Source organism: Seriola lalandi, unplaced genomic scaffold (assembly GCF_002814215.2).
Source record: "Seriola lalandi dorsalis isolate HSWRI2012SDOR001 ecotype SW California unplaced genomic scaffold, Sedor1 jcf7180002049658, whole genome shotgun sequence".
Lineage (NCBI taxonomy): Eukaryota > Metazoa > Chordata > Actinopteri > Carangiformes > Carangidae > Seriola > Seriola lalandi.
The window spans coordinates 23669-50977 of record NW_019520211.1 but is presented as its reverse complement, the minus strand read 5'-3'; the positions used below and the strand labels follow the sequence as shown (position 1 = coordinate 50977).

At 40.4% G+C, this 27309-nt stretch overlaps 4 protein-coding genes and 1 non-coding gene across 5 annotated transcripts; 1 reads left to right on the top strand and 4 right to left on the bottom strand.

Moving 5' to 3' along the window:
- Positions 1–1067: 1067 nt before the first annotated feature.
- rgs9bp (regulator of G protein signaling 9 binding protein) lies at positions 1068–6860 on the bottom strand. The gene is made up of 3 exons (XM_023398559.1): positions 6339–6860; positions 4381–4687; positions 1068–2111 (listed from the first exon to the last, which is right to left on the bottom strand). Exons 1-3 carry the CDS (start codon positions 6432–6434, stop codon positions 1735–1737), a joined length of 780 nt encoding a protein of 259 aa, XP_023254327.1. The 5' UTR covers positions 6435–6860; the 3' UTR covers positions 1068–1734.
- Positions 6861–7452: 592 nt separating this feature from the next.
- Positions 7453–14243, bottom strand: LOC111648841 (kinesin-like protein KIF20A). The gene is given in 18 exon segments (XM_087171245.1): positions 7453–7782; positions 7914–8033; positions 8129–8199; positions 8379–8502; positions 8735–8900; positions 9077–9216; positions 9369–9545; positions 9663–9818; positions 9927–10083; positions 10254–10316; positions 10400–10511; positions 11806–11982; positions 12167–12260; positions 12383–12567; positions 12655–12793; positions 13132–13251; positions 13738–13839; positions 14019–14243. Coding segments are annotated over 18 exon segments (2421 nt in total). The 5' UTR covers positions 14121–14243; the 3' UTR covers positions 7453–7566.
- A 1074-nt stretch (positions 14244–15317) lies between these two features.
- On the bottom strand, positions 15318–17671 carry rps20 (ribosomal protein S20). Its single transcript, XM_023398557.2, has 4 exons — positions 17513–17671; positions 16416–16515; positions 16161–16234; positions 15318–15537 (listed from the first exon to the last, which is right to left on the bottom strand). The coding sequence occupies exons 1-4, from the start codon at positions 17513–17515 to the stop codon at positions 15355–15357; spliced, it is 360 nt and encodes a 119-aa protein (XP_023254325.1). The 5' UTR covers positions 17516–17671; the 3' UTR covers positions 15318–15354.
- On the bottom strand, positions 16300–16367 carry LOC111648843 (small nucleolar RNA U54). The gene has a single exon (XR_002760218.1). It is a non-coding gene; the product is annotated as a small nucleolar RNA U54 (small nucleolar RNA).
- A 953-nt stretch (positions 17672–18624) lies between the features above and the next one.
- Positions 18625–27309, top strand: anks6 (ankyrin repeat and sterile alpha motif domain containing 6). The gene is made up of 16 exons (XM_087171252.1): positions 18625–19267; positions 20051–20269; positions 20674–20927; positions 21083–21287; positions 21501–21607; positions 22125–22276; positions 22517–22754; positions 22896–22945; positions 23351–23545; positions 23672–23834; positions 23943–24163; positions 24285–24477; positions 24929–24996; positions 25257–25373; positions 25664–25760; positions 25880–27309. Exons 1-16 carry the CDS (start codon positions 18939–18941, stop codon positions 25927–25929), a joined length of 2658 nt encoding a protein of 885 aa, XP_087027378.1. The 5' UTR covers positions 18625–18938; the 3' UTR covers positions 25930–27309.

The following is a 27309-nucleotide window of genomic DNA, read 5'->3' as shown; positions in this document are numbered from 1 at the left end:
ACCACACTGGCTGGGAGACATAAAACTGCTGCCAAATAATAATATGTCGTTGTTGTTGTAGAATGATCAGACACTATAGAAAGTGATGATAATGCGATTCCCTGCAAACCTAGCAATGTTATCCTACAACAAGACTGACGTACAAGCTTTGCACCAAACGGTTAAACAGTAGTTAAGGTACGCTATGGCTAGGCCTACTCAAAGCTGTCATGCCACTCTTAAAAACAAGATGCAGTAAACTTTAGGCTGGATGACTATTTGATCACCCCTTGGTGTTACACACTATCTCTAAGACCGTTTGGCTTTTAGATTTCAGTGCTTTCAGCTGTAATTTTAGCATAAACATTACATAGAACTTGCAAAATAATATAATAAAAGCGCAGTAACTTGAGTTTTCAATCAAGTGTCTAAATGTATCTAATGGTTCCATTTATATTTCTTCATCATAAATAAGTTTTATTCATTCATGCTCAGTTAAGTAACGTGCTATCATTACTTTAATTACATTACTGTAATTATGTTGAATCAAATTATGTTTTTCTGATGATTGTGAAGTTATTTCTTGAGATGTATAAAAAAAAAATTAAAATTAGGTGAGATTACAAAATACTCAAAAATAAAATTATTTGTATAATGGTTTTAAAAGTTGATGATTAAATCAACATTGAAATTAAGATAAAGATACTCCATAGGGAAATGGTTATGGGTACAGGTTACAGCCTGTAGATGGACACTGTGCTCTGTATGTTGTTCAGTTAAGGAGGGAGGGCTTAATGCTACAAGTTTTATTTACAGGCCACTAAGAGTGACTGCTCAGTGTACCTTTAACCCTCTCATTACCTGGGATTATTGGGTTTGTTATATACTATCTCACATACAAGCCTTACAGATTTTCACAGATTCTCTGCAGTTACCCATTTAGAAAGTACAATAATGATAGAAAATGATAAAATTTGTAGTTTAATGCCATTTGAAGTCTGTACATTTCCTGTTGCATTGTATACACTGAATCAGTGATTTACTAAAGTGCTAATCAGTAAAAATGACTGAAAAACAACAGTGTCATATCAAAGTTGATACTTTTATAAGCATAACTACACCGTCAGGTCTCTACAGCACAGATTATATACACAATAACACTGAATCAAAAAAAAGTTTCAGTCATTGGAAGTGAATATTCTGCTTATTACAGTATATCAGCTACAAAGCATCAGCACCTATATCTTCTTCATGGCAACAAGGGAAAAAATGTGACAAGCGTCTGACATTTCAGAAACTGTTCCTGTCATGTATCACAAACTAGTCAGGAGAACATACTGTACAGGAACTAAGGGAAATATAAGCTCTATCTTTTTACAGTTGAGTAGGTAAAATCAATCACCTGTCCCTAATTGTGATAATTATTTTACTTTATGAAATAATTTCTAACTGGCAACCACGTATTTTTATTGTCACTTTGTTCAACAAAGACTTAAAATATATGGCAGCTTTGGATTCACTGCAATAAATGGCAAACTGGTTTGCATCCAGATTTATTTCAGTGTATTTTTAGACAAATATCTTACACAAAAGTAGATCATTTAGCTGCTGTTACCAAATGTAACTTTATTTGGAAAGAGTATGTAAAGAAAAAGCTACTGTACTTGCTTGCTAGCTTGCCATTTTTTAACAGTGTTACTTAGCATCTTGCTGAGGTTTTACAGAGGAAATAAGTTGAGTGTATTAAGGTTTTGCTCATGAGAAGAAGACAACACAGACTGATAGAGTGGCTGCCAACAAAACAACAGCAAACAGCAGTAAGAGCACAAAGATGCGACTGCGCTGGCATAGAGGCTGGTGTCCAGGCTGCTCCTCATCAACGGAGAGCAGAGCCAGGGAGGCGCTGTCGGTGCTGCTGAGGGGGTCTGCATACTGCGGCCCGTGGGGCTCCACCATCCATCTCAACACGTTGACTTTCATCTCCATGTCGTCGATCATGTGGTCAATTTGGCTGATCTCCTTCTCCATGGTGTTGCGCTCCTGGCTCTCCAGGCCATCAGCGGGGGTTGGAGTCTGAGCCTCGTTCAGGTCTGGCAGGCTGAGCGCCCGAGCTGCTACCTCACTGCCTCCTCCTGCAATAACCAATATTAAAGTTGGTAAATGAGTCTGTGCAATACTTTCACTTTTCATCCAGTCAAACAGGGCTTAACTGGTTCTAATGTTGTTAAAGACTGATTCATAAACTGTTACAAAAAGCTTTAATTTTAAAGGCAGAAAATGAAGAAACAAAGAGACACTTAAAAATTCAAAATAAAAAAACAATTACATTCATCTATGTATTTACGCTTTACCAGAGTAGAGAAGAACATGTTTATAGTGAATGGATGACTCATCATTTACTCACTGCTCTCATATAATAATCTATACAGCTATGAAATGACATTGTATCCATGAGATAAAAGAAGGGTGTTTCTGCTACAGATGTAAATGCTGCTGGGAAACATAACCACAAAGTACAGGAATAACAGAAAATGCAGCAAAGGCCCAGTCCACCTACACCAAATGGTAACAGCAGCACAGAATAACATGGGTGATTTTTATGAACCTACTTTATCAACTACAGTCACACTGTTGCAGTAGTTGGGCCCTAAGAAGGTTTTTACAGGTGAAACACATGATTTGGAGCTGCAAGATCAACCAACTACAGAGAGATAAATACTACTTGTCACAGTTATAGTACAGTTTGAAAGAGGGTAAATAATGTAGACCATTTGTGACAATCATTCATGACTCCCCCCCAGAGGCCAATTGACAACAATGATTTATTTCTCCTCAAAATGGGTTCCCAAGACCAAGTTCGGTCTGCCTACATACATGCTGTTGCTAAGATAAGACCTCAAATCCTGTTTAGCTCTTTGCTTGGCTGTGATGGACGAAGGCTTTGTCTGAAGATTATCTTTGCCAATTTTAGTGAAGATTGGACAAGAATTTGACTCAAGAATTTTGATTTTAAGGCAAAGAAAAGCAGTTATAAAGCAAATTGCAATTTTTCTAATTGCACCACCTCCCACAGATCGAAGGGCACCAGATTTCTTGAACCTCCTTCTGGTGGAGTCCCATGTCCAGTTTAGTTTTCATACATAAAAACGTTGCAGAACTATGACCTCACTTCCTGTTTGGTGGCTTCACTGCAATTTGTGATTAGCTGTGACAAAAACAATTTCGAAAATCAAAAATCCATGCTATAAATTTTGTGAGGCTTGGTCTGAAGATCAGCTGAGACAGTTTTAGTGAAGGTTGGACTAAGTTTGTCAGAGGAGTAGCGAAGGCAGACTTTCAAAATCCAATGTGTCAGAAAATCCAATATCCGTTTAAATCAGCTTGAATCAATGAATCCAATGGTATCTAATTTGTGAAAATCAGGCATGCGGTTCAAAAATAACATGTGTAAATGTGCCTCTAACTTTAACCTGTTGATGGAGCTAGCCGCTCGAGGTACTGACATGAAACTTGGTGAAAAGCATCATGGGATTGTCCCCAAATACAGTTGTAGGGGTTGCCATAAATTCTCATGGCAGGAGAAGTTTAAAGAACATGAATGAGAAAAGCTAGAAACACAATGGGGCTTTTCTGCTTGGCCTCCAACAAGAGTTCAATAAAACAATAAATCCTCCGTCATAATGGTTATAAAGTTCAGTTTGTGTTGAAACTGTTTCAAAGATGCAAAAACGTTATTTATCTCCTGTTACTGATATTAACCATCCTGACTTATAACCACTGAAGAAAACACACTGCAGCCTGGTACATTTAATAATAGATAGTTTCATAATTGTTTTTTTTTTTTTTCAATCTGGTTTTAAAATTTGCCTGATATCTTACTAAACACTGCAACAAATGCCTACTCAGATGAGTGGTACTAGAAATGCCACATGAGATGTGCAACAAAGCGATGTTGTGCTCCACTCACTGACAATGCCAGAGAGCAGAGAGGCAACATCTCCACAATGCAACTGGTGGTGTCTGAGCAGAGCCACCAGTATCAGTCTTCACTTCATCAACACCAGAAAATACTGATGTTCAAGCCTAATCACTTAAAGCCAACTAACCGTCAAATGGTCAGAGATTAGCCTCTTATCTTGTAACTTCATTTCATACACTTAATTTAACTGTGACAACAGAGGAACAATTGATTTGCAGTCAGTGTTTGTCCTGACATTAAAGAGCCCCATTCATATGTATGAATGTGGCATGGGGGTAGGGTTTTTTTTTTTGTTGGTTATAGCTTAGTTATTGTTGTATTCATTTTTTAGAACGGTTTTCATATTGCCTGTTCTCCATGATTCACCACGTGCCTGAAATACAATTTGCGTATGCACTAAAATGAGCAGGGCTGTCATTTACCTTGGAGGCCAGTTTGCACCAGGGCAGCAGTGTTGGCCGGAGAGAAGATGTCACCCATGTTGAAAACTTTACACATGTCGATGTGGAGGAGCTCTAGGCTGGAGGAGAAGGCCACCCAGAGGAGCTCCATCTCCTTACGCTGCTCCTCAGGCAGACTCTTGTCCCGCAGATGTGAGGTTAGATGTTGACAGATGGAAACTGACAACTTTTGGGCCTTTTCTCTGGTTTGCCGCAACTCATCCCGCAGCTGCAGGCTGTCGGTGCAGCCACCAACACATGAGGCCAAGTGCCGGTAACATGCCACCACCTGTACCAGGAACAAGAAATAAGGGCTTATCGAAAACATTGGCAGTGGAGTAACAGATCTGTACTTTTCCTCTGTAACTCAAAGGTTGTAAAGGGAATCTCCAGTTTGTCTTGCAGAGTTGTGGACACGCCCTTGCTGTCCACATCACTAGGACAAGTAGAGTAGACCACTAATCACTCTTTAAATGAGATATTGTGCATCTTTTACCCGCCTGAGGAGCTATCCACTACTGACCACATCACCAAGACAAATTCATTCACAAATAATCAGTGCATCATGACAGAAATAAACACCATGTATTGATTTTGGACCGCTCAGAAAAAAAAAAAAAGTGAATGTCCATCTCTGTGTTCTAAAGCTGCATGAATCAGTAAGTGGGGAAAAATGTGGAAAAAGGAACAGTTATGGTTTCATGATCTCAATCATACAGCAATAGTGTTTTATTAATAGGCATAAGCTTAACCCTGGAGGATTAGCAGGTGCGGTTTCAATGAAAAAATATTATGAATAATCTCATTATCATCGATCTATTTCTAGATAAGCCAAAACAACCTTGTGCACTCGGAGTAGCAGTGGCCCATTTTCAAGACGTGGAGAGGAGACGAGGGAACAGAACTAAAAGAAAACTAATGTGAATTCATACATAAATATATATATTGTTTACTGTATGTGTTCATTCACATTTTTATTTTTTTTATGTTTTATTTTAATATTTAAATATTGGATGTTAGTCACCAAAAACTGTTCTGACCTTTAGCACTGTTGCAGTGTTTCACTTGTTTGTATTATTAATTTATTTAACCTTACATTATAGCTGTACCGTATATTCGCTCAAATTTTCACAGTTTCTGTCATTTACAAGGATTTCTCTTTTGTTCTCCACGTGTGACAGTGCTGCAATGATGCTCAAGTATCTTCTGAGAAAGCAACTACATTCATTTAAAAATAAAAATACATTTCATGGTAAAAGTCAATAATTCTTAATAGGTTTTGCAGCCTGCAAACTCCCTGTACCGAGAGAAATATTGACTGACTGTCACTGTGCAAAATTTATTCTACACTATAAACTACATTAACTGACAAACAGTATAGTACATTTTAATTTAAACAACTATACAGTTGCTAGTAACTGGGGAGAAGAGGTAGACACAGTCATGGCATTATCTAGCACAGATGTGAGAACGATCACAAAGGTGCAGTGGACCAAGAAATTCTTTTTATTGAGAGTGCTTTTTTAGCCACAGGGGGGAAAAAAAAAAAAAAAAGATGGTTCGATGTCTTGTGTACGTTTTAATTGGTGAAATGCATACATAAGAGGTTACTAGGAGAAAATGGTTGCAAAATATATTTAACTTTTTACACCTTTTGTAACCCTTCTCATTGAATACTGAACTGCCTTTTTGCAAATAATTCTATTATAACAAATGTTTGCATATAAAATACAGTTGGAGATTGGTGCTGTGTAACAACTGTTTTCTGACATTAGTGCATCAGTGTATCGGATGGAAACCCGCAGCTGCTTAAAAAAAGGGTAAAATTCAGCAAAAACAAGTTATTGTGATAAATGTAATAGCAGGATTATACCTCAGCATCCTTTATGTCTAAACACTCTGAGCATAAATCAAAACTTGTAATACAAGGAGAGGTTTACCTTTATCAAAGAATCCACCAGAGCTTTTCCATCAACCAAAACCTTGTCTGTGCCGACTGTGCAATCATCTCCCACTTTGTTATTTACAAGTGGCATGAGGATGACTTGTCCAGAGTCTCAGACTCTGCCACAGCAGGCAAGATTTTGGCCCAGCTGCTCTTCACTTCTCTGGCTGCCCCTGCTCCTTTCCTTCCCCTGGAAGATGCTTCATTCAGTGGCTGCGGGTCGACACAGACTCAGTCCCGAGGCCGCGCGATACATTGCAATATTCCACTCCTGAAACTCAATTGCAATGACATGTGCTAACCATACTGTAGAGGCTGAACTACAAAGAGCGAGAAGTGGGAAAGTCAAAGTAATGAGGAAAAAAATGTAATAAACTGATGTAACGCCTAAGCAAGGTGCTAATCTTGTGATTGACCCCTTTGCACTGACGCAGACTAAGACGAACAGCTAATCTCATTAACTAACACTGAGACCAGAGAGATAGGACAGCAGCTGGCTGTCTACTACAATGGTCCTTTCACTGACTTGGGCGGAGGCTGCGCTCTGTTACCTCACGCACACCATGCTGGATACATCTCATTTCACTCAACTGTAGAAGTCAATATGCGGCATAATAAATATTTCAAAAGCATGGTGGATACATTATCCTCATATTTTCTATAGCAGTGAAATATTTCACTGACAGTATAAAGATGAACTAATAAGCAGAAAAGAGAGTGAATACTGATGCACTTAAAGGGAGTGAAAGCTGGACATGGTTTCTTTCCATCAGGGCCCTTTTGTGGTTTACTTTCCTTCAGGCTGTGGATAATGGCTGTCCTCATTTGACCAGGATGATAAAAAGGTTGAGTGTGTACCAAGCATGAATTCCCTAGCGTGATGTTTCTATAATAGAGTATGTATGCATGTATACCAGCTTTTTATCTGCAAAAAGCTCACCTCAGGAAAAGAGAAACCATATGCGCGTGAGCTGTGACCGTGAAATAACATCATGCAATGGAGCTGAGAATCGAGGGCAAAATTGAGATCAGTCAATTAAGATAAGAGCCTTCATGCCTCGAAGTCTGAGCAATTACATTTTTATTAAAAACAAACGTTTAAAAAACACACACTACTTAAATAAAATAATAAATGAGAGTCACTCTTGTTGTCTCTCTGGAGTTATTAGGATTTCTTTTCCAGGTACCCTAAACCTGTCCATGAGACATTTTTAAAAACCTTTTCAGTGGTTTGCAGTCCGGGTAGTTTTCCTCAGTGTTCGGCCACTTGCCCCCTTCCGTGGAGAAGTGACCGCCTCCCTGATGTTGGCGAGCAGGCCTCGCTTGGTCTTTGGCCGCTCAGGGGACTTCTGGGAGAGCTTGGCAAGTTCTGCCTTTAGTGAGCCAATCTCCCTGTCCTTCTCAACATTCTGCCGGAGGACGCCCTCCAGAGATCTCATCTTGATGGGGAAAAAATAAACAAAACTTTCAAAAGACAAACAATTTCCATCTTCTTGGGGACATGTCAAAAAGCTCACATTTTCATTATTTACACACTGCCCTCAGACCGCCATCCCACTTTTGACCTCACCTGGTCATCAGACTTCCTGTGCAGAGCATCCAGTTCAGCTGATTTCTCCAGGAAGCCATCTCTGACCTTCTGAAGAGTTTCACTCAGCTCCATTAGCCTTTTCTCCAGGGACAATATCAACTGAAGACCAAATATTTTATGTAGAATTTAAGTGATTACATACATAGACTGAGCTTAATTTTGACTAGGACACATGATTCAGATTTTGTCCATACCTGTTGTTTATCTTCACACATCCTCTCGATGGCACATTTTTCTCTGTAAAGACGTTTGTATCGATCTTCCCCTGTGTGGGTAAAACGAGTTAACTCTGCTATTACAAATAAAAAGTTGTGTTTGTGAGGGACTCGCTTTGGTAAAAACAGCATGTGTTTGTTTTGACCCACTACCATTTAAAGTGGGGTTTCTATACCTCCTCCCAGAGGGCATTTCCTAAAGAGAGAAGATGCTAAGCTATATGCTAACCTGATGTAGCTTCCGTTGGTTTAGATGCTTGAGTCTGACACGACTGGTCCACTGATGGAGCTGCTGGTTCTCCTCTTGCACTGGACGTTAATGCCTCCAGCTCTGACACTTTACGTCTGAGGGCCTACACAGATGGTAAGAGCCAAATTTCATGTTTAAACTTTAACTCAAATATAACACATTTACACACATAACACGAGACATTAACAGACTACTATGAAGCCAATCTGGTTATTTGCAATCTGATTTTTATATTTTCCTACAATTCAGCATGACATGCCGACATCTTTATAAACTCTTAAGGCTTAAACTTAAGGCAGACCTGTAACCCTAACCCAGCCAATAAAATAACACACCTCTACTTTCTCCTGTTCTGTGATGAACTCATCCAGAGGCACGTAGTCGTCCTCCAGATTGTTCATAGCGCTCTGGTAGGCGTGCTCTTTGATAGCATCCTTGTACATCTCAAACGTGTTCTCCAGCTTCTCTTGGTGGCTCTCCTTCAGCTCTTCTATCTGTCGACTGAACATTTAAAATCAATTTTAGTCTTTTTGACTTCAACAACAATTGACTTTGGGAGACCGATGCTGAAATTACCACTGATAACAAATGCATACATGAAAGGTTTATGCATACTGTACCAAACAGACAAATGAACAGAAATCACAAAAAGGCAAGAATAAATCAAATTAACATACGTGCGGAGTTCTTCACTTTCCATGAGCTGTTGTATCATGGCGTCTCCCATCTCCTTGCGAATCTCCATTTCCTGTACCAGGTTTCTTCTTCTCTCAGCAAGGAGTTTTGTTCGGAGGCTCTCAATCATATTCACAAGCTCCTATGAAAGTTTCAAAGTAAAACATGTACTGGATCTTAAAACTGAGATGACTAAGTGTAATACAGCTGATTCTGATACTGTTGGATCACTTTTGATATTTCTAACACGTGTATGAAACAATGTTTGAATGTGACATGGAGCAGTAGTTGTACATTCTGTGGCAGCACAAACATGTCGGCCTCATCCTCCTCATCAAGCAGCTCCTCTTCAGACAGGTAGCTCTCCAGTGCCTCGTTGTCAACCATCCCAGTGCTCAGAGGCTTCCCATCTCGGCCAACCAGACAAGGAGCCAGAGATTCCAGTGGCTTGGCTGGCATCACCTGCACCACCTGCAGTCCACACATGTGAGGTTAGTGGTGCTCAGGATCTGCAACTGCTCACCGAGATTCTTTACGATTCAGCTCATCAGGCAGATTCCTCACGTACCATTATGTACTCAGACCTACCTGATTGGCAACAGCAGAGAATTTCATCACATGGAGAGTCTCGTCGTAGGTGGAAGCACACTGGTTAATGTTGACAATCATTGATGCTCTTCCTTTGCCGAGGAAAACGGCCTGGAAGAGTTTGGTAAGTTTGCTCTCTCGGAAAGGAATGTAGCTCTTCATTTTGCTGAACACCACAGCAGAAAAAGAGCACTTTAACTATCTTACATTTTATGTTACATCCATACTTGAGTAGCAGGTAACAAACATCTGGCACCTTTACACCTAGCTGTACCTTTCAGTCTGATTGTTGCGAAGCGCGGTGATGCACTTCCCCAGAATGAGCAGGGAGTTGTTGATGTTTCCCGCCTCCTTCAGCCTCTCTCCGAATGTCTTGGTTTTGTTGCATCTTTCTGAGCCAGCCAGGTCACACAGAGAAAACCTGAGAAACAACAACAACAACAAAAAAATCTTTCAGTGTGCAAGGTGCTTGGATGAAGCTGGAATTTATGTCATTGCAAAACTACTTGACAAATGCAGCCACACAGGGAAAGTGTTACTACAAACAAAAACATTGTTCAAAAATTCATGAGGACACAACATGATACTTACTCTGAGATCCTTTTAACCGTTCCACCATCAATCTTGAGTAACTTCATGGTAAATATGCTGTGGCTGTAATGAAAGCTAGTATGAATTTTGAAAACTAAAATTGACATCAAGTAAAGAAATGATGAGTAAAAAAAAAAAAAAAATGCCTTCTGCTAGATGACTGGTTCATCTTTGTGGCAGCAGCACTTCTGTTTTTGTTTCCAAACTGCAACAATTTGCAGGCCTCGCCCAGGTTCTGGATGTTGATCCACCTGAGGTCTGGAATAAATGGAAACACATTTTAGGAGTTCTTCAAACAAGATAAAAACAAAACTAGGTCAAAACCTAGTACATTACTGGACCGCACATGGTCAATGTGTAGAATTGAGGACGTAGTTAAAAGAAAAACTGTTGTGGGCCTGTTGTAAAAACTGAAATCATCACATCCCACTCTCTGATCCCAAAGATATAGTATTTTATTACAGCTGAATTCCAAATAAAGCTGTTTTCATTTACATGTTTTTCTGTTTCTGTTGTCAGACAACTGAACAAGTTTGAAATAGTGACTGAAACGTGGCCCATTAAGACTACATGTTAACTTCCAAGCTATTTCGAAGCTGCTGCTTTGCTGCTGCTAAAATTCTGTTTTTACAACCAAGACGTCTTCTGTCTTTAACTCATGTGTCAAACACACTGATTTCAGTTATATTTACTTGTAAAATGATCACTCTGAACAAAAAGCCAGAAGTGAGAGAATATCTTTTTTATTTTGTCTCTCACGTGTAATGAAAGTTGTTTATTTGCTGTAATGGAGGCGAGGCTTAGTGAACTGTAAGCACCACTCTGCTTCACTGCAGCCTCCGAGCAGCCGGGAAACCAGAGCGTCTGAGTGACTGCCCGTAACAAGAGGTGTAGCCCTAAGCTCACGGTTAGCATCCACACAAGGTCCAGCCAGTCTTATTTGATACTAGAATTACTGCTTCACTGTTGTATGCCTCTGCCACTCAGAGTAGTTTCAGGTTAAATCCCTTTTTATCAAGCAATATTAACCATTTGTTTCAAATTTTTAAATAATTTCTGTGTGAAGTCCTGGGAAATGGCTAAAAGTGTTTTCTGGGGTCGCTGTAACCTTGACTTTTGACCTTTGACCACCAAAGTCTAATCAGTTCATCATTGAGTCTAAGTGGACATTTGTGCAAAATTTGAATGGATTCCCTTGAAGAGTTATGGAGATATTGTGTTCAACAGGCCAAAATTATGTTTTGTGAGGTCACTGTGACCTTGACCTCTGACCTGTAGTCACCAGAATCTAATCAGTTTGTCCTTTAGTTCAAATGAACGTTTCTACGTTTCTGTAAACACCCCCCCTAATAGAACCTGTTTGTGTCAATTCATTTTGAAAGAGCAACGACCAATGGGGAAACGCCAACTCAGTTACGTGGCATTCAGCTGACCAATGGTGGACATATTATCACTCAGTCAGTGACATTTGCTATTACATGGCTAGCTCCGCTGCTGTGGTCCAGCCAAAAAACTATTACATTCAGAACACAAGATAAAGTCCTTCTCATACCTTTAACATAAGTGTTACCAGCACCGTCGTCACACACACGAAGAACAGCACGTTTCTTGGACTTGGAGCACAGGGAGGGTTGAAGCAGATCATACACACACTCATTGTAGATTTCAAAGAATGCCACCCATAAAGCAAACTGGATGCTGCCTGTTTCTGTTGGGTAACTGGCCAACACTAATGGAGGAAGAAAGTAGAGAGAACAGAGGACAACAAAAACCAAAGAAACTGAGTAATGAAGGAGTGGGAGATCGTAGTGCACTACACTAATCGACATTCTTCACTGCAGTGGAGAACTGAAAGTTAAGTTTTAATTGCAAAAAATTTCATAGGTTCAGTGTGTTGATTTAATTCAGGCTACCTGTACGATTGCAGGACAAAGAGGAGGATGAAAGACCAGCGGCAGCACAAGGCACAGACTCTGAACCACCACTGGCTCTGAGAGGATCACACTCCTAAGACAGGAACAAAGACAAACACGTTGAGGGTAAGTTGCAGAGAGAGCTGTGGCTGTTGTGACTCATTCCGGATATTTTCAATCCTCAGCGAGCTGAGAAAACATCTTTGGGATACAAACCTCTTTGAATGAACCAAAAATGGCTGCTTTAGCACTTCTCTCCTGCTTGACTTGGTCAAGATCCAGATATTGGGCAGCGTTCCTCAGGTAGGGTTTCAGGTCCATCCCCTCATACTGATGGCCTCCGATATGGTGAAAGGTGTCGTCCAGCACTCGGGGGAGGATTCCCGGATCTTTTGGGGTTCCTGAAACAGTCAGCACACTTAGACCGATTAAAGAAATTCACAGGACTTCTGCAGCTCATTATAATGTCCTTGCATTCTCATTTTTACCTTGGATTGTGAAGGTTTTCCCAGCATTGGTTACACCATAGCTGAATATCAGCGCAGTCTTTCCTTCCAAGAAGTCGGACATTTGGCTTTTGACTGCGTCCTCAAACAGCTCAAACTGTGTCGTATCAGGTCCAAAAATCTAAAAGTCAACAGAGAGAAAGTTTTCTTCATGTCACTTTCAAAAAATCTTAACATTGTCTTTTCCCAGTGTCTAAGCTAAAAGCTGATGTCAAATAAAGTAACTTCAAACAAGCGGGTAAAATATCAATATTTACCCAGTCACAACTGGCTAAGCATTTTTCTCCTCATACGTGATGCTAGAACATCTGTAATCATTTTGCTGTCAAAACATGGTGACACTCTTGGTTGGAAATTAATCTTTGTGTTAAATCTAAAATGGCATGAAGCCGATCCAGAATGTTTTAGGAGTCAATGTGTACACAGACTTCTTAAAAGCACATTTCAGGTGTAGCTGACCTGCGAGAAGGAGAATTTGTGGAGTGACATGCCAATGCCCTTCTCACTGCTCTTCATGGTGGCAGAACCTTTTGGTGCGTTCAGTGTCACCGTCTGGCTGTTTTCAATCACCACACAATCCTAAGAGAAAAGGAAAAAAGTGAAGAGGAACATTGGTAGTAAGGCCTAAAGAAAAGGCAAGATGGGTGAGCTAGGTACAATCTCAAGTTTCCCTCATCCTAGATTACTATTTTATTTCAGAATATATTATAAAAACTTTTCAAAAAAGGTATTAGTACAGTGGTACTGGTTTCATTGAGACAGACAGTCAGGCATCTGACCAAATTTTGTCCAATTATAAATGGGAAAAGTGACAGCACCACATTCAAAACTGCATTACACATACAACTAAATAAAAAATACATTTAAAAAAGTACTTTCAGAGATTTATGTAACATTTGTTGGTCAGTGTTCCCTATTACTATATACAAAAAAAAAAACCCCAAGCAACAAATGAATAAATGAAAATAAAATAGATCAGATGCCATAATTGCCATGACTGTCAGCTACTGTACTGAGCACTACATGGCCTGGATGACACCCTTCACGTCAGATGCTGGACTGTACCTGGTCTTCATTGTCAGAGAGCTCCTCTCTAGAGAAGGGCCTGACTCTGAGGTAAACTCTCATGGTCTGCTGCTCTGCGCCGCCTGCACCTGGCCCTTCAGTCTAGAACCACAGGAGACGACAGTCAGACTGGGAACTCTCCTCAGTGCATAAAGGATGAGTTTTCAGGGTTTATTTCAAAGCCTTCTGATCAGTTCATGACAGGACCAAACACACATTACTAAATATAAAATGACTCAGGATCTGAACTGTGTCACTGTTTGATCAAAACAAAACATTACCTGCTGAGCTGACATGTTGACAGGGGGGACAATACAGGTTAAGTCCATGTCTTCAGGCTGCTGGACGCCTTCTTCAGAGCTCAGATCAATAGCTGAACTCATCTTGAAACAAACCAGCTCCAGAAGTCTGTTAACTCATTCACTCTAATTCACTGTGACCAATTCTCTGCACAAATAAAAGATGTGACAGTGTCTGACTCTCAGAGACAACAAGATATTTTCTGTCTTAACATGAAAAGAACTACAGGTTTGATCTGCTGCTGTTCTCCCACTGAAAATCAGGGGGAGCTTGTAATCAGTTTTAATTGAAGGCAGGTGAGAAGTTGAGCAAATCACCAGGAACAACCAGTCAGCTTAGTGCTCTGCTGGGTTCAGTTCAAAGGTGCTGTATCATATCACAGTCTGAGGGTCTAGGGTATAAGGTGACAGATGCTGCTGTATCTAACTACATCCACATAGACAGAGCACTTTTATTCTCAAGAGATTATATAAATCCAAAAATGAAAGCAAAACCAACCACCCTGTGACTCATTTTGTAAATTGTGAATAAGAGTGTGTATTATGTCAAAGCAGAGTATTTTCCTCTTACATTGAAAAGAGAAAATGCAAAGGTGTTCTGTAAAAGCTCCAAATTGGACATGATCTTCTACAGGTGATTCTCAGACATTACTGTATTTGGACTTTCATATTTCCCCCCGTATACAGAAAAGGAAAAAGATTGTGGGAACCAGATTCTTCTGAGAGCTGATGTGCAGAGGATAAATATATTTTCTCTGAGTGTTTACAGCATCATGAACTGGACAGCCTTCAAGTATTAATTCAGGACAAAATCCTTTGTACCTGGAGTTATACAGACTGCACCTTTTAAACCATAAAAGCTTAATTCCACACAAATACCATCTGATCAGCATTTTGGAGGTGTTCTAGTGGACAATTTTAAATGGTGGGTGAACTGGACAGTCTCCTGAGCAGTGATCCATTCTGGAAAACTATAAGGCAGGTTTGGATATCTTGGGTCACTGAAGGCAACCTGCTAGTTATCATTGTGAGGGACTTCACACTGAATTAAAATGAAGCCTCTAAGATCACTAGCTGACTAATCAACTAATCAGAATCACAATGAAGTAAAGCACTTCCAAACTTTTCCATGTTCCTTCCGCTGCAAATTTACCAAGTCTAAGTGTCATACCTGTTTCATAGTGAAATACATCCCCATCCCACACACTCCCTTTTGCGAACATTTCAGCCATTTCTGCTGTCACAATATTTCACACATCAACAGACAAAATAAGACATCAGTTTCCTTTTTGTTTCTTTATTAAATCATCTGCATTGTTTATGCGTCTGCGATGGTAACTTCAACCTCAACACCAGGTTCGATGCTGATGGAGGTGATCTGCTTGACAATTTCAGACGGGCTGTGCAGATCGATCAGGCGCTTGTGGATCCTCATCTGGAAGCGATCCCAGGTTTTGGATCCCTCACCACAGGGAGTCTTCCTGGTGGTGATACGCAGAGTCTGGAACAAGGCAGAGAAACCAAAATTTAGTTTTATCAAAATGAAAACAAGAATCCAGAACACCTTGTCTAAATTGGTGGTAGTGCCATCATTTCAAAACTGAATAAAGTTCTGAGTTACTGGAATTTTTTTATTTTTTAAACCAGTCACAATTGTTAATGAAAATTTAGCTTATTTCAACTTGCAAATTCTTCCCTTTATGCCTTGTTAAAAGCCTGCAAATAAACTTTTTTTTTTTTTTTTAAAAGCAGAAAGTGTGCAAAGCTGCATTTAGCACCTTCATGAGTTGTAGCATATATTTGCTACATCTGATTTGTTGTAATTTGTCAGTGGCAACAAAGGATGAAGAGCAACATGAGGGGCAGGTAAATAAAGTTTAAACTTCTGTGTGTAACACAGACATTCAATGATTAATTAGAAGTCTTCTATGTTTAACAGCCAACATGTCTTGATGAATGCCTGTACTAGTTTTGTCCAATGACTGTCTTAACAGTATCTGCTTTAATGGCGCAAATAAAACATAACACAGGGAAGATGACAGACTTGATCTATTTTAAAAACAGACCAATGTGTTATACACATACACTAAACACAATGTTTATCTAGCCCATGTACTTCAGTACCTTGGTTGGCATGCGGACAGGCCCCTTCACCTTCAGGTTCTTCTCCTTAGCGCCACGGATCAGGTCTGCGCAGACTGGGGATGATAGAATAAAACTTAAGACTCGAAAAAACATCAATCACTTCATGATGCTTTTAAAACCATGGCTCAGAATAGCGTATAAAGTCATCAAGGTTTATCATGATGAAAATTTTATCCTCATTGCTCAGGTCTATGTTACATTCTCAAAATGATTAATTTTTTTAATCTTAGTTACCCTTCTCCAGAGATTTGACGTTGCGGCTTGTGAGGGTGATGCGGATGCGGTGAATGGCAACCTCAGCCTCCACAGGGGCCTTACCAGTATCCTTGAAAGCCTGCATGTGTAGAAACAGGAGTTATTAAAACACTGGACCAGTCATCGATAATATAGTGACAAGAGTTATGCAGAATCGGTACTCAACATGCGCATTGAGCAGACCTGAATGCCTTCAGCATCTCCTAATGTTATGACAGTCATTTAAAAATTTACAGTTTGCCATTTTAAATCCACCAAAAAAAAATAGGTAAACTAATGATAGAATCGTGTTTAGTTACTCCTTTGTTTACAACCCTGAAAACCCAGGTTACTGTTGAGATGGAGATTTACGTGGAGCACCTAAACGCAGCACCTGCTAACCAGCACGTGGAGCAGCAAATATTACAAGCAACAATGCTAACACAAAAGGTTGCTTTATTGTGTGCATCATGGATAAACTCCCACATCAGTTTGTCCACTTCACACTTCAAAGTTACCACATACACGGGATATGATCCAGCTAATGTTGCTCAACTGTCTTTCATCGAACTAGCATCGGTTTGACTAAACACGACAGGCTCCATTTCTGTCTGAGCTAACCGACAAATTTATCCTGTCAAACAAACCTTCCAATCGAATATCTGTGACCGCATCCTTATTATTAAATGATCAGAAACACTTACTTTCTGCACTCACTTGTACAATAGCGTCACCGATTGTGAGACACAATCGTGAGAGCAAGACACTTCATCGGAGGTTTATACTTCAAGGAAATACCGGTAGTGCGCGGTTAAACAAGCCGGGCAATAATTATAGTATTAAGAACTGCCCTAAAGATTCGGTTGAGATACTGATGTAGGGTGTTAACTTTTAACCGTAACAAACGTAGTACTGCTTAAGAGTCCGTTTTGTGTACGGTTTTTAGCGGGACGGTTACTTGAACGACAGAAGCCATCGGTGCTTACGTTAGCTAAAACAATCCGTAGAATTATGTGAGATTCGACGATATAAATTCCATTTCATCAGAAAAAAAACATCGTAAATCACAGCCACAGCTATGTCCAAACAGCACATACCATTTTAATTATTCCTGACCGACTTATTCGGAAGAAATTCAGACGAACAGCGGTGAGCCAGGAACGGTCTCCACCAGCGTGGTTAGCTCTTCGGGAAAAGGGCGAGCAGAGGCCTGGGCTTCATTAAGTACCACTCATCCGGGCTCCTGGTACTTCTTCTTTAGTGTTTTAGACTTAGTCTGGGACCACAGCGGCACCCAGCGGTGGCCACACTTTGTTTTAATTCCATGTACAGACTATATGTAGTTCCTCACGATGACCACTGGAGGGCAATAAAGACTACTGTCAATTCCACTATTATCTAGTTAAGTTAAACATATTACTTATATACGAATACATCCCTTAAAACCTTTCAAAAATAAAAATAAATTAAATGTAAGAAAAGTGAAAACAGGAATTAAAATCTGTATTTCTGGTGACCATCGACCATTGAAGAAAGTGAAGTCTTAGGCATTTAATGGTACAAATAATTTTATCTATTTTATTTCTTCATTTATTTGATTGTATAATTTTGTGTATAATAGCACAAACCTGACAAACAAAACACAAAAGTGCTTGTAATAGTAACACTGATAAAATATTTAGCAAAATCTGAAAGCTAACTTTTGCTAACTTTAGCCTTTTGAATTGTAGTTTTTAAATAATAGTAGTTTTAATAAAGAATCTCGACTTGAACTACCTAAAACTCAAAAAAGAACCAAAAAAAAGGAGGTAAAAACCATAATGCGTGTGGCCAATAACCAAAATATTTAGTAATTGAATAATCACTGTTATATACACTACTATTCTGTCCACACTATGTAAGTAAATGAAGGTTGACACATCACTCCCAAAGGTAGTATTTAGGGTAACTGAACGTCTGCCACAAAGTTGTTGCAAGATGTGTCATTTTATAAAGTGGCGTGTTTGTTGAAAGTGAGTCATATTTGACACTTTTCGTATTAAAATTTGCTTGATTTCGACAGGGAAAATGTAGAGACAGACCGTAGGAACTTCACTCATTAGATAAGTCCTGCTAACTGAGGGACTCATGAGTAAATAACTGAAACGTCCATCACATGGGCATAAACGTTGAGGCTTTTCTTATGAAAGATAAAAGCGGAAGTTGTGCTCTGTGTTGTAGTAGATCTTTGGGTGAATTTCTCAACAAGTAACGGAACCGGGGCAGTGGTGATGCGGCCGGTTGCCAGAAAGTTGTTTTGAGGAAACAAGTTTTGTCAAAGTTTATGATTGGAGATGAGAGGATGGTTGCATTGTCTGGGAGGAAGGAGGACAGTCCTCGACCTGGAGACTAAACTTTATTTCACTGTGCGTCATGATTTCGAAACACGGGCCGCCGCCAAGTGACAGGGGAACTTTCGGACCGTTACCGTCGATTAAACAAACGGGAGTTTAATGGAGGCGGAATAAGGCTTTAAATGAAGAAATGAATTTTGGTGTCCCCGCTGATTCTCTGCTGCTTTTCCGTGCCTGCGATGAGGGCGACTATGAGACGGCCCGGGGGATCCTGGAGCCCGGAGCCCCGAAAGAGTCCGGGCGGCAGAGCAGACTGCGGTCAGAAGCAGGGTCGGAGTGCAACGCCGCGGACATATTGTCTCTGGTACCGGTGGACTGCACCGACGAGGAGGGGAACACCGCCCTGCAGTTCGCCTCTGCCAGCGGTCACGAGAACCTGGTCCGGTTTTTGCTCCGAAAGGGAGCCTCGGTGGACAGCCGCAACAACTACGGTTGGACCCCGCTGATGCAGGCTGCTAGGTGGGGCTGCGGGCTGCAACTCTTTGCACTATGTTCAAAGTATCAAGAGAGTGTCAGACAAAACTCCATTAAAAAATCTGGCAATTTCATTTATAGCGCCATGCTGTCAATGATGAATCACTTCACAACACTGTGCCACTCTTTAATTCGTTCAACAATAACAAACTTTAGTGATGAATTATATAATATATTTTTTCCACACACAAACCTTTTCTTCTTCAGTATTGTGACAGTGGCCACAATGAGACAAATCTAAAATGCTTTTTTCTTGTAAAGCAAATGTATGTTGAATTTGTATCGAACTATGTGTGTGTAAGAGTCTTGCCTGTTAAATGAACATTTGATAAGTAGTGGCCAGATTCAGGCATAGGGTTTGGTGAAGCATCATGTATGTATTATTGTGTTTATTGTTATGTATGAAATAATTTCTTAGTTTCAACAAAATGTATATGAATATTCATTTAATGAAAATATTATAAGTGTCAGTGTCATGAAACTTTGACAAATCACCTGTTCACCTGAGTTCAGCTTGCTTGCCTGTGTTTTCAGTGTCTGATGTCAAATTGCTTAGTGTACCTTCAGTGTGCACAAGCAGTGTGTACAGTAATGGACCTGCTGTGGCAGTGATGCACTTTCTCAACCATGTGAGAGTTGACTCCGCTGAAAGAGGAGTAGCACCCTAATGAAAATATAACATTTTTGATCAACTGTGTTCAGCTGAGGAAATTAGATATTTGAGTTCCACTGCCTTTCTCATCCTCTGTGTCTCCATCTTCCACCCAGGTTTGGTCACCTGACCGTTGCCCACATCTTGCTGGAGAACGGGGCAGAGATTAATGGACGGAACAGGCTGGGTGCAAGTGTCCTGACAATGGCGGCCCGTGGGGGACACACTCATGTAGTCAAACTACTCCTGGAGAGTGGGGCTTATGTTGATGACTATGATCATCTGGCTGTGGCTGCAGAGGCAGTCTCCAATGGCAACAACAATAACAGCTGCAGGTAGATGTGTATAAGAGACAGGTTGTATTCTTGGCGTTTGTTTTGATGAAGAATATGTTTTTTAAAATGTTTTAACAGTTTCACAGGAAGTGTTGTCTGTACCTCTTATTGCATCTGTGTCTGTCGCCACAACAAGGATCTAGATGTGTTTGTATTGCAGTTGACACTCATGTGAGAGTGAAACCAACGGGGGCGGCTCTCAGCCTCTTTGATGTTTAATAGCTCTTTGCACCAGAGGTTCAGGATTTAAGCCAGTTTACCTGCAGGATCAAACTCTGCCTGTGGCATTCATGCTCACTTGTGCCTCTATGTTTTGATCCTTAATCTATCAGTTTGTCAAGATAAATCAGTCTCTGATCTCTTTATGCAGTGATGTGTCGTCAATTTGTCAGCAAATGAACAAAAAGAATATTACTGCAATTTTTCATGAGACTGTCTGAATTTCAGTATACAAGATGTTCCAGTTACAGCAGAGTGTTTTTATGTGTCTACTTTTCTCACGTTCCTCCATTAGTTTTTAATGGTGCTGAGCTATGTGAAGTCTGGCCAAGTAGGATTGTTGATTTAGAGTCAGAGCTCTCTTCTGTTCTCAGTCTCACTCATTTCTTCACAGACGATGAGAGAAGAAGACCAGATGTGTTCAGTGCCCTCAAATTGGGTAAGTTAAATTAGATTCTTACTGAAAAAGCAAAATTACACATAAATAGCATGTTGGTTGTGAGACTACCAGGTGAGATCACTAACAAATAAACACAGTCACGTCCATATATTTGCATAGTTATGTATCCATGTGTGTGTTTTATGCCGACTCAGGGAATTCCCAGCTAGTTAAAGAGATCTTGGAGGAGGATCCCACTCAGGTGAATTCATCCAACCAGGAGGGAGCATCACCTCTGATGATGGCAGCAGTGAGCGGTCAGTTAGAGGTGGTGCAGCTGATGGTGGAGAAGAATGCCGACATAGACAAACAAGATGGCGTCCATGGGTGGACTGCACTAATGCAGGCCACCTATCACGGGTAAGATGGGTTACATGAGAGACAATAGTGGTATTCCATTTTTTTTATATGGAGTTTGTTGTTTCCATATTCAAATGAATATAGTTAAATTGTTGATTTCGTCTGTCATTTCATTTCAGATCATTAAAAAAAGTGATTTTGATGGGAATAAAATCATTTGATCGTGCGATGTACAAACAGCACATATCTTTTTTTCTGTTTCCCTTCCTTCAGTAATAAAGACATTGTCAAGTACCTGCTGAGTCAAGGGGCGGATGTCAACCTTCGAGCTAAGAATGGATACACAGCCTTTGATTTGGTTATGCTGCTGAATGACCCAGGTACCCACACTATCATCGCTCTGTTCTGCAGCACTTTGGGAGAATGTGCTCAGACTGAAAAAACAAACCCTTCTTAATGTGTTGTAATAGACAGCAGAAGTATCCACCAGGTATTTAAAATAGTAATACATTCTTGAAAAGAAGGATGGCAGATATTTGTCTTTTAGTCTGTATGTACCTGACTTTGCCCAAGGTACAGGTACTTAAATAATTCAGTTATATAATTCAGAAGCATATTTTTCCAAAATATATATAAACTATTCTGGTTACAATAAATAATAATTGAAGCTGAAATGAAAATGAAAAGATTCTGTTAACACAGAATTATTCAACGAAGAGAGCTAGAAAGCTGAAATGATTTCCTGATGAAATTATGACTAATTAAGCTTTTATCTCATCTCCACACGTGGACGTTAGCATGTGACACAGTCTCTGTTGTGTAGTTTCCATGATGGTCGCTCATCCTTTCACTCACTGATTGCTCATTTATTTATTTTCTCTGTTTCGATTTTTTCAGACACTGAGTTGGTGCGTCTGTTAGCATCAGTGTGTATGCAAGTAGATAAGGAGAAGTCAAAACACCGCGGCAGAGCCTTAATGACTCGCTCCAAAAGTCGACAGTCCCTCAACAATGTCCCTGTGCCACCTGATGACAAGGGAGGCCTCAAGGTAAAGACCAAGTGAAGTCCTGTAACGCTAATATTCTGTGTAAAAGTATGTTTTCTTAACGTTGTCTGTATGAATTAAAACCTGTACTATTGTTCAATTATTTATATATTATTTAATTAAACTGTAATATTAAAATAATTAATTTTTATCAATGATTTAATAATGACTGTGCACTCAAAACGTCAACTACCATATCTCTGAAGCACACGCACACACATGTTTGACTGCATCCTCTTCCAGTCCTGGTGGAGTAGGATGTCAAATCGGTTCCGGCGGCTTAAGTTGACTCACACTCTGAGGCATGGCCTCTCGTCCAATCGCCTGGCTCCATTCCCTGATGATGCTGAAACTTCACTGGATGCCACAATGAAGGCAAATAGGAAGCCTGGTGCTGTATCTAACGGGACGCTGGCACCATCTCCTGCCCTGGGAGGGAATGATGTTAGCGCTGCATGGGCTGTCAAGAGCAAAGATACCGGTGAGCCACAGTGATCTGTAAAACTGCCATGAATAACTTTAGCGTAAATGGAATTTTGTACATGTATGTATGAGTTGCACATGTATGTTGTATGATGTAGAAGAGGGAATATGTAAATGTACTGTACTTCCTTTGTTCCAGGTCTTTGTAGGGCATCCTCAGAAAAGGAGGACTTCCTAATAACCACAATGGTAGGAATCTTTGGTTTAAAGAACATTTTATTGTACATTTTATCAGCTTCGGGCAGTTTTCTGATTATAATAATTTACCTCAAAGACCTCTGAAAAAAATCAGTTTAAGTAGTATATAGCCAAGTTTGTTAACTTTCTAACAGTTTTTATGATGTTTATGTCACAGTCGTCAGTTTCACAGTGATTAAGAAAATATTCAGACCCCTTCACTTCATCTTATTGAAAACCGAATACTTTTTGGGGCCACTATATGAGTACCACATACTTATGTATGGCGTTTAGAGTTAGGGTTTGCACTTTTATACAGTATTTATTTTTTATTAATGAGTGTTGTATAAATAAGGATTATTGTTACTATAATAAGTGGTAGTGTTGTTCCTCTGCTGTGTTTTCCATCTGCTGTAGCTGAGAAGCGGTGCGCCCTTGACCCGGCTGCCCAATGACAAGCTGAAAGCAGTGATCCCTCCCTTCCTGCCTCCGTCCAACTTTGAGCCGTGGAACTCGGACCGTTCGCGCCTCCTCAGGGAGGGAAAGAGCGAAGCGCCCCGCCTGCCCATGCCACCCCAAAGGAAGCTAAACAGCAGTGGAAATTCAGATATTGTGAGTGTGAGGAGGAGAAAGTTAGTGCTCAGGGGTGGAGTTGGTAAAACCCCTCTCTAACAGTCTGCATGTTTGTCATCATTCATGGGTCTTTTGTTATCCTCTCTTCTCTCCTTTATTTATCAGACGTCTATCAGTCGTGTGGTCAGCAGGTCCATTAAATTTCCCAGCATCCCTAAGGGGCCCTCATCCTCCTCTCCCTCCAACTCCGGTCACTATCACTCCCCCCACTCCTCTGGTGGCTCCAATGGAGTGGCAGGGCTCAACCGGGACTCTCACAACCGTTCAGGTTCACACAAACGCATCGCCAAACTGCACAACACAACCAGATTATCAGAAAGCATATGTATCATACAGTATCTACAATAAAACACTCTCTATTCCATCCCTCCACTAGGGGGGAGTGCAGACAGTGTCCTCTCCCAGATAGCAGCTCAAAGGAAAAGGGCAGCAGGTCTGATAGATGTGAAGGTCCAAGCTCCAGAGAAACAGCACAGCCCAACACAGAGCCAACCCCCACTGCCAGCCTCAGCACCCAGCCTGCCGCTGCCTGATATCAGCCTCCCTGACATCCACTCCCACCCAAGCCTGGTCGCCTCCGATATCCACTCAAGAAGGGTCTGTGCCATGTTTCCTCTCTGAAATCACTGCGATATCTGAGTAAAACAGCCAAAGTTGAAGAGGTGACTCCTATCATGTCAGTGAAGTTGTGCTACTGTCCACCTTTATTACTTTGTAGAAGATGGAGTTGAAGAAGAGGCCACAGTCAGGGAATTCCTCCACCTCCAAGAGCACTTCACCCACTCTGACCCCATCTCCTTCCCCAACGCCTAAGCCTCCTACTGGGCCGGGAGACTCTCTGTCCTCAGCCTCTTCTCATCCTCGCTCCAAGAGCAGTGGAGGCTCCAGCAGTGGGACCATCACTGATGAAGGTAATGTCACATTGTATTCAGGTTTACTCTGAAATTATACTTCAAAATGCCATATTAGGGACAACAATAGATATTGGTGATCAGCTTTCTTTGATGATTTCAAGTGTTTGTCATTTATTAATTGCATCAATGACAGATATAGTCTAACTTAGTTGACTTTTAATGCAACATTGTCAACATTATTTTTCTCATTGTAAGAAACCCTCTTGTAACGTCATTCATTTCTATTTTTATATCTACACTTTTGCTATGTTTAAAAGACAAAATGCTGAGATGCATTCATTTCAGCCTCATGGCCCAGTTCTACCACACAAACCTACACAATGGGCACTGGATGTAATTTAACCAACACATGTGATATCCACATAAACCATAACTACTCACCTCATTTGCCAAGTTATATCCCTTGCTTCAGATCATACTGTATGCTATTTTGTCTTTATGTTTTCAGATGAGCTGTCTAGTATCTTGAAGAAACTGTCCCTGGAGAAGTACCAGCCCATATTTGAGGAACAGGAGGTACTCTTTCTTTTTTGTCCAAAACATTTTCCTTCAACTATGAAGTCTGTTTTCCTCCTTTGTTTTAATAAATTTGATTTATTAGTTGTCAATGTGAAGGAAAGTGTTTTTCCAAGACTACGTAACTGAACTGCAGTCCCTGGACAGTTCTGTACTTATACTGTATTAAACCCAGAAAATTGTGTATATTTAATATATCGCACATGTTTCATATGACCTTTTAATCAGTGTTTCTCCTTCCCCTCTTCCCCTTCCTCTAGGTGGACATGGAGGCATTCCTGACTCTAACAGATGGAGACCTGAAGGAGCTGGGAATCAAAACAGATGGACCTAGACAACAGATCTTGGCGGCCATATCAGAGCTTAATGCTGGAAAGGTGCATTTAGTTCAGCATACACTATATGGTTATGCCTTACATCTTTACTTCCAGTAGTGTGTTTCCAGTGCTCTCTGGGCTTGATTTATAGTCTTTCCACTTCAGTTTTTCCACAGTATAACCCAACATTATGTTCAATATGAGCCAGCACTGTTAGGTAGAATTACTTTAGGTACTAAGGATGGAAAAGAAATGTAGGTGGACACATAATAGATTGACACAGTATTTAAAGGTACAGCAAGAGCATTATCTTTGTCTGGTGTGTAACAATCTTCATTTGCCGTCATCAGGGACGAGAAAGGCAGATTCTTCAAGAGACCATCCATAACTTTCAGTCTTCCTTTGGTAGCAGTGCCAGTAATCCAAGACAAGCAGGTGAACCACGCTGTGAGTGTCAAATGTTTAAACAGAGCTATAGATTCTGAAGCAAACACATGCAAAGACAGCATCATAATCTGTCTTTCTACATCTTTATCTGTTTCTCTCTTTCCACCTGTCTTCACCAGCTCCAACAGGTTGGATGAGACACCAGGTTCGTACCTCCAACAAGAGGTAACCGGTAGACCTGGCGCCCATCAGGAAGTTCACCAAAGGTACTTAGAATGAGAGTAAAAGCTGGTGACCCCTATCCAAGGAACAAATCATATGGAGTTTCCTGGACGCCAGTGTCCCAGACCACTAGAGGATGCTGCAACAAAACAAAGCAGGCCCTGATAATCTGCCTTAATAGGACCTTCCAGGAACAAACTGCCTTAAAATGTTCCTCTTGTGGATCCTAAAGCAGGGGAGATGAGACATAGGCCTAGCTGTCCAGCACCCTGCTGTAGTTTGACAAAAAACGTGATGTGTGGCTAATCATATTTTTTGCCATAGTGAGGCGGTTGCCACATGTAGAGAAAGACAAGAAGATCAACTACACAGCCAAGGGAGAATGAGTGTGAGCCCATTATTTTATCTGAACAAATGTGAGATACCCAGCATATGTATTGTAAAAGTGGTAAATTAAATCAGGAGAAAAGAAGAGAGAGATTATGAATTTCACAATAAGATAAAACAGGTATTAGCTAATAATAATGTGACTGAGACTTGAGAGCTATTGAAATGACTAAAAAGGTGCACTGGTGAGGAAAGCAAATGGAAAAAGAGAAAGGGACATTAGCCAAGCTGTTTTGTAGTCATCCAGTCTATTGGACTGCTTTTACTAGTGTGTTTACGTCTTGAATTTACGGACCACTATGTAAACAGATAATTTTCAGTCAAGGCTCTGCTGTTATGATGATGCAATAAGTAAATGTTTTTTCTACTACTTCAGACCTTGTTGGACTTGAGATGAAAAGGTATTGGCAAGAAAATATTTTTTGGGAGCGTTTTATGACTGGTATAAATTTAGTTTGAAAGAGGTGCATTGAGCAATAGTTTCCACTGAGCCTGCATCTGGCTCCACCATTAAACGTTTGGTCCACGTTCAGACAGACGGAGTGCTATATCATCCCTAAATATCAGGTACCTACAGTATATTCCATGTCTTAAATCCAAATCATGTGCTGTCGCAGTGTTCAGGATGGGTCAGTTAAATATTAGATGACATCATATCCTGTTTAGTCATGTAGTCTGTCGGGGGAAACACGAATAAACACACTGTGCGCTTTTAAAAAGGACTCTGGATGATGAATCATGAAACACAGAAATAAAGTGTGTGTCTAAAATTAAATGCTGCAAAATGAAATAAACAAACTGAAAAATACAAACTGTTTTTATTGGTGCTCGTGTTGAACAGTTGGAAAGCTTGTTTCAGGTCCAGCTTTGCCTGTGTAAAAACTGTACAAACAAATAAAACTATGATGTAAAACCATCTTTCTTCCACAAGATGGCAGTGACCTGCTGCTGATGCAATAAATTGTCAGCATGGTACAGTCCTGCTGTAGTGTGCACTACA